Genomic DNA, 13,202 nt, shown 5'->3' with positions numbered 1-13,202 from the left:
TGTGTGTCAGTGTGTCAGTCAGTGTGTGTGTGTGTGTGTCAGTGTGTGTGTCAGTATGTGTCAGTGTGTCAGTGTGTGTGTTTGTGTGTCTCAGTGTGTGTGTGTGAGTGTCAGTGTGTGTGTGTGTCAGTGTGTGTGTGTGTGTCAGTGTGTGTGTCAGTATGTGTCAGTGTGTAAGTGTGTGTGTGTGTGTCTCAGTGTGTGTGTCAGTATGTGTCAGTGTGTAAGTGTGTGTGTGTGTGTGTGTCAGTGTGTGTGTGTGTGAGCAGCAGCTGCAGTAAACGTTTCCGAGGTTGTGGAAGGGATGACCCACAGTGTAGAGCCGCAGTTAAAGGAAGGAAGTGACAGGTCGCGCTGTGTGAGAGGATGGAAAGTCAGTAGCTGAGCCGCTGTAACTCGCCCCCACACTATGGCTGACTTTAAGCGGTCAGAAGAACACATTAATAAACTTATAGTTCGTCTCCAAAACGTGCAAGTGGACAAATCCGTGGACACTTTGCTTCAGATCCTGGAGGACCTGCTTCAACACACTTCTGCTGAAAATGGCAAGTGAAGCTTCCCTGTCCAGTTCTGCTATTGGTTTGTCACTATCAAAAATAGGATTTCTAACTTTGTTTCTTCTAAAACAGCCTCAAGTTTGTTTCAAAATAAAAATGTCTACATCAATGTGCTGGTGGTTTTGGAGTCCTACATCAATATTACCAGTATTCAGCAGGTAGGCCTGTGATTTTTCATACTGACCAATTTTTCTGGTTTGTTTAACCATTACGCAAAGGTGTGTGAGGGTTAATAATGTTCATGTGCAATGTTCATGTTTCTAACCTGTTACACAGTAAGTTGCATTATAAGGTTCCAGAGTGAGACTGAGTTTTTAAGAGGTTCAATACTATTTTACGAAGTGAAATTCTTGGGGGAAAAAAGTCATCATGAAAAAGTGTTTGACAAATGTGTTTTTCTCCTTAGAAATGCACAACCTTATTTTGGGAAATATATTGAAGTACATGAAGAAAGGCTGTTTAAGATGTCTGCCTGCCTCGGTTGAAAGCAAGAACAACAATTTGGATTTATCCAATGCCCTTTTGTGTTGGGAGGACATCCCAAGGCGCTGGGACAGTTGAGAGTTTGCACCCAAGCTGGTTTGCTTCCCTAGTCAAGTTCTACTAGAAGTAAATGCAACATATGTCTCACAGCAATCTATATTGAGCACAATGGAAATCACCTCAGTAAGATCAATTTACAGTTAAAGCAATGTGGGGTGCTCCTCCCCCGCATTGCTTTAATCAAAATTTTCGATCTTAATTGTAATTTTTGATTGAATTTGATCTTAGCAAAGTGATTTCCTTAGTGCTCACTATAGATCACATTCATAACTATTGACTGTCCTGAAACCTGAAAATGTCAGGTATTATTGAGTCACACTTTACTTCAGCATCGTCTTGGAGTTGGGTGGTGGAGCACGACTGATGTAAGCATGTTGCTTAGCAGCTTTCTAATGTGGCAGGCTTTCTCGAATGAAAGATGAAAATTGTGCTCTACCTTTGTTTGAGTAGGATTGACGAGTATAATTCAACAAGTAGAAATACAGGGCAGTCCCATCAAACCGAGCCCCGGTTGAGGTAAGTCAACCATGGACCTATGCTATACTAGATGCCAGTGACCACATCCTGTATATTGTGTGCAGGAAACATTACTGGTATCACATTGTGTGCCCCACTTTATCGGGCACACTTTTGATCATCTTTGTCTCCACCCCAGTTTGGGCTGTGATGCAGCTGAGTGATACGCTTTGATACGACTTCCCAATGTGAAAGGCACTATTCAGAGTTATTGTTTTGTTTCCAGGGTTTCTCTTTCGAGCTCTATTTTTGTTTCTATTAATTGGGCAATGTTTCCGTCCAGATCAACGTTTCATTTTCATGTGCTTTGATATTAAAAAAAATTGTTAAACAAAAACGCTTATGTTTGTTACACTGATACAATCAGTTTTTTGGGCTGTACAGAAGCTCTTGTTGCTAAGTTTTATATTTTTGAATTGTCTTGCATCTGCTGTGCACAGTATTCAGAGGAAATTATAAGTTTGAAATTTTTATTGTCTGAAACAATGTAGATAAAGACCTTTTCGTGTTGCTGAAATGATATGAAGAGATAATGTCTTCATCTGATGTGATGTTGTTTTGGACTTTAAATAGGCAGGCTGGTCTTTACTCTATAAGCTGATTGAGCTCTGTCCAAGTATACTTAACAAACTGGCTGCTCCCTGGGACGTGGGAAAGGATTGGGATGTACTTGGAGTCCATAAGTAAGTATTTATGTGACAGAATCACAAAGTACCATTCATAGAATCATAGAATTATACAACACAGAAGGAGGCCATTCGGCCCATCATGTCTGTGCCGGTTCTTTGAAAAGAGCTTCCAAATCAATTCCACTCCCCCGCGCTCTCCCCATCGCCCTACAATCTCGTCCTCCACAAATAATTATCTATTTCTCTCTTAAAAGTGATTATCGAATCGGCTTCCACCACCCTTTCAGGCAATGAATTCCAGATCCAAACAACTTGCTGTGTGAAAAAAAATTCTCACCTCTCCTCTGTTTGCTTTAACAACTATTTTAAATCGGTGCCCTCAGGCTACCGACCCACCCGCCAGTGGAAATAGTTTCTCCTCGTTCACCCTATAGAATCCCTTCATAATTTTGAAAACTTCTTTTAAGTCTCCCCTTAACCTTTTCTGCTCCATGGAGAATAATCTGAGCTTCTCTAGCTTCTCCTGATAACTGAAGTCCCTCATTCCTGGTACCATCCTGGTAAATCTCCTTTGTTCCCTCTCCAATGCCTTGACATCCTTCCTAAAGTGTGGTGCCCAGAACTGAACACACTACTCTAGCTGAGGCCTAACCAATGTTTTGTAAAGGTTCATCATAACTTCCTGACTTTTGTATTTTATGCCCCTATTTATCAAACTTAGTATCCCATATGCTTTTTTTTAACAGCTTTATCTACCTTTCCTGCCACCTTCAAGGATTTACTTATATTGATGTAATAAAAGAAAATATTGGCATAACTGTTATAATTGAATTGATGCCATTAACATGAGAATATTAGTATTTTTTGCCACATTTATTCTGTAAGTAACCAAAAAATTATGTTATTCCAATTAATCATGCTTCAGATTTAGAAGGTATTCTGTTTTTTTTTGGTCAGCTGAGTGTCTGACAGCTAGAGAAACCCATCACCATGCTTAAGAGTATCCAAACCAAGCTGAGATTTCCATGCATCCCACCTATACATGGAAAACATAGAGATACATTGGAAGGATGCACCCCTCTCTCCCTGGAGGAACGCATCCTACTTACCTAATTCTGGAAAGTATTAGGCACAGGTTGGCAAGAGCCAATGCTTGAGGACCCCACATGTGCATTGGGGTACTGCTGGAGTCTCACCAGCTAAACCCGCATAGCTTGCTATTGATATTGCTGTTTGGCAAGCTTTCCCACTGCTTGTCCAGCTAGGACCACCTTACCCATTAGGGTTTTGGGTTGTAGGGTTAACGGAGCCGAGTGGGATTCCCTGCTCCCAATGATTGGTCTGCCCTTCTAGGCCCTGCCGATGAGCCAGGCTGGCTGTGCTGTCATCAGCAGTGCCCTGGGATACTGGGGACTCACTTGGCTCAGGAACCAGCCTGAAACATTTGAAACACTGTTGAATGCAACAATTGAACCATTATAGGCTATAAAATGTTGCTAGAGTATGTTAGTGCTGCTGTCTGTATCAAACCGAAACTCTATGCCCTCTATGTGCACAAGTTTTAGGCTTGGAAGGACTGGACATTCCTATTGATTTAGTCAATTATCGGTCATTTCCATTCCTCCCAGCATGTATTTCAGCTGCTTTGAAACAGGAGCAAAGCAATATCTCCATAGAAAGATTGACATTTACTCAGAAATCCATTCAGTTCCATTACTCTGCGGTTGACTGTACTACCATCAAATATCTCCTGCTTATGCTCCTTGGGAAGACCCTTCATTTTTTTTAACAACTCCAATGAAACAAATGTGAAGTCCTGTAGCAAAGTGCTTGTGCACTCGCCTTGCAAACGAAGGTTGAATTCCTGGGCAGGGCAAAAAAGTTTCCCTTTTCCACACCTCTCTGTTTACCCAGCAGTAAGTATGAACTGATTATAGCTGATTGGCGGATTGCTTTCTGGGGTAATAATCCCCCCACCCATCAAAAAAATGTGGTCACTCAATTCACAAGTCTGTGGGACACTGCTGTGTGCAATTGGCTGCCGTGATTCACCCACAATATATACAGTAAATTCACTTTACAATATATTATGTGGATTGATTTGAGATGTCTCAACAATGTTATAAAGCACTATATCAAATGCAAGGATTATCATTATCATTATTAAAATCTGTCCTACAAATTAATGAAAACGGCTATTGTCAGGATTTTTTCAATACATATTAAAAAAAGAATATTAATTATGTCAAGTCAGTTATTGCCTGCCTCTCTCTCTAACCTTTTGCTCGAATTTACATGTTTAATTAATTCTTTCACTATATTTGGAATTGGCACGTATGATATAAATCAGCAAGGATGAGAAAGACTGCAACCGGTCCAGCCATCAACAAAAAAAATTGCTGTTTGTGGGGCCCGGTGTCTTTAAGGAAACCCGACACAGGGAAGATCTAGATTCAGATCCCTCAATACCCAAAGACACCCGAGAAAAAAAAAGTCACATCAATGAACCCCCAAAGTAAATCATGTCCCCTTGCAATAATGCTAATCACACATCAATAATAATAATTATTGAGATAATTATCCCTCCAAGATAAATAAATAAATAATAATAATCCAATCCATGACTGTTTGTGGGACACTGCTGTGTGCAATTGGCTGCTGCGTTTCGCCCACAAATACACAGTCAATTCACTTTACAGTATTCTCTGTGAAGCCCAATCATGTCATTGAGACTTTTTGGGAACATTTTTTTTGGAACATCTCCTTTTGTAGTTTTTCTTTTGACTGGAAGTTTTGTTCTTATGTTAACGATCATCTGTTTCTAGTTTTTTCCTGAATTTCTAGCCTTGACCTAAACTATTTTGGTCGATCTTTCTTACCTGCTTGTACACATTGTTCTTCATGGAGTATATATTTTAAATAAAACTCTCTTCTAGTCTTGTAGGCCTGAGTAAGACATTGGCGAGACTGGCTTACTTCTTTCTGATTTCCTGGTAGCACATAAATGTCAAGAAGTGGCCCTGATCTATGTTGAAGTTTCCGTCTGAAATTTTGCGCAATTTCTCTTTCTTTGAATATCTGTGTTTCTTTTTTTCAAAAAATCTTAATACCAACTAAAACAGTTTTGATATTGAAATTGCATTTTGATTTTTTTGTGCTCTCTTGTTTGTATTTTAGGCAGATCCTGAATTTGTTGTTTGTTCATAGTACTCATCCTGCTTTACAGGCACTTGGCATTAAGGTGCTAACACTCCTTGTTCATTCAGGTATAGTAATTACAATGAAATCAAAATTATTATTCTGAGTTTCTAGTTTAACATTGTTACCACTCTCCTTTTTCAATAGATATGTTTATGGAATCCTTTAATTGAAAATATAATTCTACCTTAATTTTCTTCAAATTAGTTTTAAAACTTAAATCTGTTTGTCAACTTCAGATTATCAATTCATGAACTTGTGGTGAGGGCAATTATTATTCTGTCTAACAGGGCATCACCCTGAACAATACATGGAGTAATTTGTCTGTCTCTCAATAATGCCCGAAAAAAACAAGCTATCCATACCAACTCCACATTGTTATTAAAATACACAGTGATATAGAGCATGAGGATTATCTTGGGGTTTGGTAAACACTGAAAGTCACTTTGTGATATATGATATATATTCTGCAGCAAAATGTCAAAAACTAACACTTTGATCATCAGACACTATTGTTTTTTAAGTAACATTAGCATTTGTCACCTTTTTAATGAATCACCCTTATGCTATACAATATACTATAGATAGTTAATGGTGTAATCTATTGGGGGTGGGGGAAAGGCAAATGATGTCCCTGTATTGTTTGAACATATGCTTGGTGTGGTTCATGAAATTCATCTGAAATCCCTGAATAATTTGTCTTATTACATATTTTGAACAATCATTTTCACGAATGTAATATTTACCATGTTCTGTGTCTTAGAATGAATTTCTATCCATCTGAGAAAGCTTGAGAGAGGATATCCTTTAGTTGTTGGTTCATTGACCTTGGTGATATCTGGTTGTTATGGAAACATCCCATTGTAAGAGCTCTCAAAGCCAAGGTTGATCTATGTATATATATATTATGATGATGTATTGACCAACTACTGCAGAATGCCCTTCCCATTTCTCATTTTCATTTTTTGTAAAAATACCTGTTATTTACACTCATCTTTCGCCTACAAAATATAAAGTCAGTTCACTTTTCAGTATATTCTGTGAATTGCTTTGAGACGACTCAGAGACGTGATAAGGTGCTATATCATATGCAAGGATCATTATTATTATCTTTGTGAATTGTTTGTCTCATGAAAGTCTTGGCCAATTCTACGTACTCCTCATGCACCACAGGGACTACTGATTGTTTTAAAAATATTAGAGGTATTTAATATTTGGCTACAATTTACTTTTCAGTATTTTGTTTGCTTCTGGTTGATATAAATCTAGTATTTTAATTGCTGACTGTAGAGACATTACTAGTTCTGAAATCTCATTGCAGATTCAATTTCAATGTTGCTGCGAGATGAGGATACGGATATTTTTACTTTGGTTGTTGAGGCCATGCGGACCTTTGCTACTGATTCAAGCATTCAGATGCAAGGAAGTCAAGTGTTGTGTGCACTTTTAGAAAAAGGTAATTTAGCAGAGAAAACAATTCTGAATGCATTTGGTAAGATTTGTTTTTGGGAGCAAAACCTAAAGCAAAAAGATGTGGATAGTGTACATGGAGATTGTTTTTAAAAGAAGCACCCTGTTGAAAAACAAATTGAACTTTTTTCATTTTGTTTTTAATCATCATGGGAATGAAACATTTATCAGCTGCTCTCCTGCAAGTATTGTGTGAAAATAAGGACTTTTGATTTTCCAATGGGTTAAGCCACACCAGTTGTAGCATTTAATTATACAAATTTGAAGGTTAAAGTCAGTCTGCGGTGTGCTAGCTGATCTCAGCAGGGTAGTAATGTAATTCCGGGCTACAATTAGCTTGGTATCCCAGAGCTAGGGAGGGCAACATTAAACTGATCACTATCCATAGACACCTGCCAGAAGGTGGGTGTTGGCTGATGTTTGGCTATCAAGCCTTCAGTCCTCTAGTCTCCATGCCAACAGGGCACTGGGATCTGTGGAATTATCCACCTCTGTAGAGAAGGGAAAGGAAGAAAATGGGAGGATGAGAAAAAATGCTATTGGGTCAAAAAAGAAAATAATTTACACGACAATGATGAGAAGGCTGATATTCTACAAACAGTTTTCGGTGACTATTATTTTTGATCCTTGATAAATAATATTGTGTTTTTTTAATTTAAGTTTCAGATGAGCAAGTGATTGAATTTGTGGAAGGGAAAGATCATTGGGTAATTTTAGAAGCCATAAAACACTTGCAACAAAATGAAGATTCTGTGCTACATGCCCTGAGGGCTCTACTTCCATTGGCTAGACCACGTATGTTTGTCTCATCATTCCTCAAAAACTTTTAAGAATTTGAGGCGTAACTGTGATCAATTTAAATATCCATTCAATACTTCATGATGTAACTTATGGTTTAAACAATAATTTAGCAGCTATAGGCTTGCTTTACACTTTTCATACAGTAGAAGTTGACATTTATCAAGTGCCCTCTGGAGTATATGCTGAGAGGAAAGGTTCACTTTCCATCCTACCAAATTGAATTGTATCCTCAATTGGTCATTATTGACTAGTGTAGTGGAGGTGAATGAGATTATGTTTTTTTAAAAAAAGACTCTTGTTACTAGGAGATGACTGGTCGTAAACAGTTTGGTGGAAAGGGGAAGGAGAAAGAGTACAATTTTCACCTCAACATTAGGAAAATGCAACATATATTTTGTTTTTCAGCAAATAATGTGGAAATTCTGATGTCTGGAAATGAAAAGTGTTACACTGTTGTAATGACTATAATGACATCATTTCCTGATAATGAGGCAATACAAGACATTGGTTGCCGTCTGTTTCAGAAGTTCACACTTGGTAAGTTTGACTTGGCAATTTTTTTTAATATTGTGTATCAAAGTTTTGTAAAAAACTATTAACGTGATGAATATCGTTTTTTGAAGAAAACATCAGAAATTGAATGATTTATTTTTGTTTTCCCAGATAATTTTTACAATATTTTGGTATTGAACGGCGTTCAAGAAGTTATTGTGAAAGCAGTTGTAAGATACCCAGCGAATAGTTCATTACAAGCTGCAGGTCTAAGTACTTTGGCTCTTTTAAGTAAGTACTGTTCCAAAAGGATTCTGGCGTCCTTGTTCAGAGGCGCTTCCATTGTATATTGAAAAATAAAAATTTGAATCAGAAATGCTTTGTATTCCTACAGATATAGAACATTGTTTTATCTAAGCGGTTTTCAGCCATAATTGATATTTTGCAACAATGTTCCCTTTCCTGTTTTTCAATGTTTCTATAACAACTCTGGGGCTCACTTTTTGACTTTTGGTAAACCTGTTGCATAAAATGAAACTGAGTTACGCAGAAGCAGAAGTTTGAAGGCTCTGAAGTTACACTCTGAACAACTGCTACTTCCCAAGTTGGGGGAGGGGAGAATTTGTTAGGTTCTGCCTTTCTATCTCCATCCAATGACCCACAGTGTTTGAGATGAAATTCTGCTGGCCCATAAAGTTAAAATCTTTCCTATATGTGTGTGGAGAAGGGGTGGAATAAGCATCTATCTATTGGACGCATGGCTAAAAGAGTGGTGCGGAACTCAGGGGTTTCTTTTTATGGGCCATTGGCACGAGTATTGGAGGAAAAGAGAGCTTTTTCAGAGAAATGGGCTGCATTTAAATCGGGCTGGAACAAATGTCCTAGCTAAACGAATTAATAGGGAGGTAAATAGGAATTTAAACTAGTAAAGCGGGGGGGAATATATAGGTAAGAGAAACCATAAGTTAGCGTTAGAAAAAGTAAAGATGACAGTGCAGAATAGTATGTCACATAATACTAGCTCTGTTAATTAGGGATGAAATAAAAGCAATGGAGAGGAAGGATCTGAAATCCAATGACCAGGAGGTCAAGACAATATGAGTGGAAGTAAAAAATAATAAAGGGCAGAAAATATTAATGGGAGTGGTTTATAGACCCCCAAACAGCAATCACAATATAGCACGAGGTATTAATCAAGAAATCAGTGGAGCATGTAGGAAAGGTAAAGCGATAATAGTGGGTGATTTCAATCTCCACATAGATTGGGAAACCAAATCTGCAAAAGTAGGTTAGAAGAAGAGTTCATTGAGTGTATGAGAGATAACTTTCTAGAGCAGATTGCCGAGGATCCAACCAAGCGGACAGGCCATCCTAGACCTTGTTTTGTGTAATGAAACAGGGCTAGTTGGCAGTGTAGGTATTAAGACTCCTCTAGGGCAGAGTGATCACAATATGATTGAATTCTGCATTAAGTTAGAGAGGGATACAGTTAAATCCGAGGCAAGTATTCTGAATTTAAATAGGGCTAATTTTGTAGGTATGAGGAAAGATTTAGGTAAAATAGACTGGAGAATAAGATTAAAAGGTAAAAATGTAGACCAACAGTGGCAAATATTTAAGGATGTAGTGCAAAATTCTCAGCGGTCGCATATTCCCTTGCGGAATAAGAGTACCACAGGGAAAGCAATTCATCCGTGGCTAACTAGAGCAGTTAGGGAAAGCATCAAATTAAAAGAAAAAGCTTATAAAATTGCCAAGAAAAGCAGCAAATCTGAAGATTGGGAGAGTTTTAGAAACCAGCAAAAAAAACTCAAAAACTCATTAAGAGTGAGAAAAAGGAGTATGAGGGTAAGCTAGCTAGGAACACTAAGTCTGATTGTAAAAGTTTTTACAAATACATTAAGAGGAATAGGCTAGTGAGGGTAAATGTAGGTCCACTAAAGTCAGAGACGGGAGAAGTTGTAATGGGGGAAAAGGACATGGCAGAGTCCCTAAATGGGTACTTTACATCTGTCTTCACTCTAGTTGACACAACAAGTCTGCCAACAATAGGGATGCACCAAAGGGATAAGGACAGGGAGCAACTTAGGGAAATCTTCATTAGTAGAGAATTGGTGCTAGGGAAACTGTTAGCACTAAAAAGTGACAAATCCCCTGGTCCGGATGGCTTGCATCCCAGGGTTTTAAAAGAGGTAGCTTATGAGATAGTGGAGGCCTTATGTCTGATCTTCCAAAATTCCTTGGATTCTGGAACAGTCCCCATGGATTGGAAGATCGCAAATGTCACACCACTATTTAAAAAAGGTGGAAAGGAAAAGATGGGGAACTATAGGCCAGTTAGTCTCACATCAGTGATAGGAAAAATTTTAGAATCATTGATTAAGGATGTGGTAGTGCGGTATTTAGGGGAGCACAATATAATTAGGCCAAGTCAACATGGCTTTACAAAAGGAAAGTCATGTTTGACAAATCTCATAAAGTATTTTTGAGGATATTTCGAGTAAACTAGGTAAGGGTGAATCAGTGGATGTAGTCTATTTGGACTTCCAGAAGGCATTCGATAAGATGCCACAAAAAAGGTTAGTCCAAAAGATAAGGGCCCGTGGAATTGGGGGGAGCATATTAATGTGGATTTGGGAATGGTTAACGGGAAACAAAGAGTAGGGATAAACGGGTCCTTTTCAGATTGGCGGGATGTGACTAGTGGAGTGCCACAAGGATCAGTCCTTGGGCCTCAGCTATTTACCATCTACATCAACGATCTAGATGAGGACATCGAAGTTAATATATCTAAATTCGCGGATGACACAAAACTAGGAGGAAGTGCCAACACAGAGGATGACATTAAAAAAATGCAGCGAGACATAGATAGGTTAGGTGATTGGGCAGGTAAGTGGCAGATGAAGTATAATGTAGGGAAGTGCGAAGTCATCCACCTAGGTAGCAAAAACAGTAGAGTGGGTTATTTTTTAGAAGGGTAGAAATTGGAATGTGTTAGCGTCCAGAGGGACTTGGGTGTCCTTGTACACCAAAGTTAGTCTGCAGGTGCAGCAGCAATTAGGAAGGCGAATGGTATGTTAGCATTCATTATGAAAGGATTAGAGTATAAGAGTAGGGAAGTCTCGCTGCAACTGTATAGGGCCCTGGTGAGACCACACCTGGAATACTGTGTGCAGTTTTGGTCTTCTCATTTAAGGAAGGATGCACTTGCCTTGGAGGGGGTGCAGAGTAGATTTACTAGGTTAGTACTAGGGATGAAGGGGATGAGTTATGAGGATAGGCTGACCAATTTGGGCCTATATTCTCTAGAATATAGAAGAATTAGAGGGGAACGTATAGAAACCTATAAGATCAGCAAAGGGCATGATAGAGTAGATAGTGGGAGATTGTTTCTCCTGGTTGGAGAAACTAAAACCAGGGGTCACAACCTTAAAATCAGAGGCCAGCCCTTTCGCACTGAGTTGAGGAAGAACTTCTTCACTCAAAGGTTGGTGAATGTATGGAACTCACTACCCCAAAGTGCTGTTGACGCTCAGTCCTTGAACATATTGAAGACTGAGATAGATTTCTTATTGCAAAAAGGATTAAGGGATATGGGGATAAGGCAGGGTCAGGTTATTAGCTGGAGTTAGATTAGAAGATCAGCCATGATTGAATGGCGGGGCAGGCTCGAAGGGCCGAATGCCCTACTCCTGCTTCTACATGTTATGTTATGGTATGTTAAATCCTAATCCATGCTTACATTGTAAATTTTCTAATCATCTGAAATGTGAAATCTAACGTAGTCTGTGAGCAGAGGCTCAATGAGCTAAACTTGTTCTCATTATCAGAATTGGAAGGGGAACAGGTATTTTTCTCAGAGGATTAGATGGGATAGAGTCTGGGGTTCAGTCCAGAGCTGTATGGTGTGGAAAGAGCAGGCTTACTGAATTGACTTTTCTGTTTAATGTTTTCTTGTTTTTACGTTCTTCAGAGAGAAGTTTGTATTAATACTGGGATTTATTTTCATCCACAATATATAGTCAATTCACTTTACAGTATGTTCTGTGAAGAGCTTTGAGACATCTCAAATTCATGATAAGGTGCTATATCAAATCCAAGGATTATTATTATGATTCAAGTAACACAGACAAGAGTTTTGTGTTTAAATTAAGCAGTAATTTTAAAATTATTTTGCAGTACAAAATTGATTTGTACTGAAGCAGCTGAAACCATCTCCTAAGGTGTGTTTAGGAGCAGGGCTCAGAAACAAATTAAGACCTGACTGCATTTTTGGTATTGATTCAAAATAAAATTAAATTAATGTCAATTGAACTGTATATTTAGGGCAAAATATTCATATTTTTGCACAATGTATTTGAGATTTAATGAACTGGGCCTATGTTGCTGTACAAATCCGATTTTAGACTCTATGCTGTTAACAAGGGTGAGAGTTGCTGTTTCATTTAGCCCTTGAAGATAATCTACCACATGGATTCTTGCCTTTTCTTAAAAAAACAAAGTTCATGTTTAGCAAATACGTTTTTATGAGTGATCAAAGCTTAACATTACTAACCATAAAGTTTGTTGATATGAAGTTAATGTTATCACTTCAGAGAAAAACGCAGTGCAACACCCTTTATGTCTTTTCTTTGTCAAGCTGAAACAATATTTGTGAACAAGGATCTTGATGAAAGAAAAGATGAGGAAGATCTCTGCTGGCTGGAGGCTTGTTGCAAAGCATTGGAATTTCATAAGGAGAACCAGGAAGTCCAGGTGAAGTACAAACATGTTACTGTTTTGTCATCAACTAATATTTATATCCAGTTTTTGTTTATTTCAGCAGTGCTAACTTGATTTGTTGTATAATGCTGTTTTTTAAGGCTCTGAAGTTATACCCTAAAAGTCTTCTAATTCCCAGTCAGGCTTGATTTTGAATAACCAAAGCTTTATGATATTAAAGTCCTGTGAAAAGTGATCCGGGACACCTCCCCTCATGAGTGGCACTATATAAATG

At 38.3% G+C, this 13,202-nt stretch overlaps 1 protein-coding gene across 1 annotated transcript in view; it reads left to right on the top strand.

Moving 5' to 3' along the window:
- The first annotated feature begins 232 nt into the window (after positions 1-232).
- The window catches only part of lrrk2 (leucine-rich repeat kinase 2), a 93,832-nt gene continuing 80,862 nt past the window's right edge, over positions 233-13,202 (top strand). The window contains exons 1-9 of the mRNA XM_007909988.2: positions 233-545; positions 630-715; positions 2,190-2,299; positions 5,423-5,511; positions 6,765-6,899; positions 7,574-7,708; positions 8,120-8,251; positions 8,378-8,497; positions 12,846-12,961. Of these exons, the coding sequence (XP_007908179.2) occupies positions 410-545; positions 630-715; positions 2,190-2,299; positions 5,423-5,511; positions 6,765-6,899; positions 7,574-7,708; positions 8,120-8,251; positions 8,378-8,497; positions 12,846-12,961 (1,059 nt within the window). The 5' untranslated portion in view covers positions 233-409. The remainder of the gene's footprint in view (positions 546-629; positions 716-2,189; positions 2,300-5,422; positions 5,512-6,764; positions 6,900-7,573; positions 7,709-8,119; positions 8,252-8,377; positions 8,498-12,845; positions 12,962-13,202) is intronic.

The sequence above is a fragment of the Callorhinchus milii genome, unplaced genomic scaffold (assembly GCF_018977255.1).
Source record: "Callorhinchus milii isolate IMCB2004 unplaced genomic scaffold, IMCB_Cmil_1.0 Scaffold5, whole genome shotgun sequence".
In the NCBI taxonomy this organism is placed as follows: Eukaryota; Metazoa; Chordata; class Chondrichthyes; order Chimaeriformes; family Callorhinchidae; genus Callorhinchus; species Callorhinchus milii.
The sequence above is the reverse complement of the archived record's forward strand: the minus strand, read 5'-3'. Positions and strand labels throughout refer to the sequence as shown.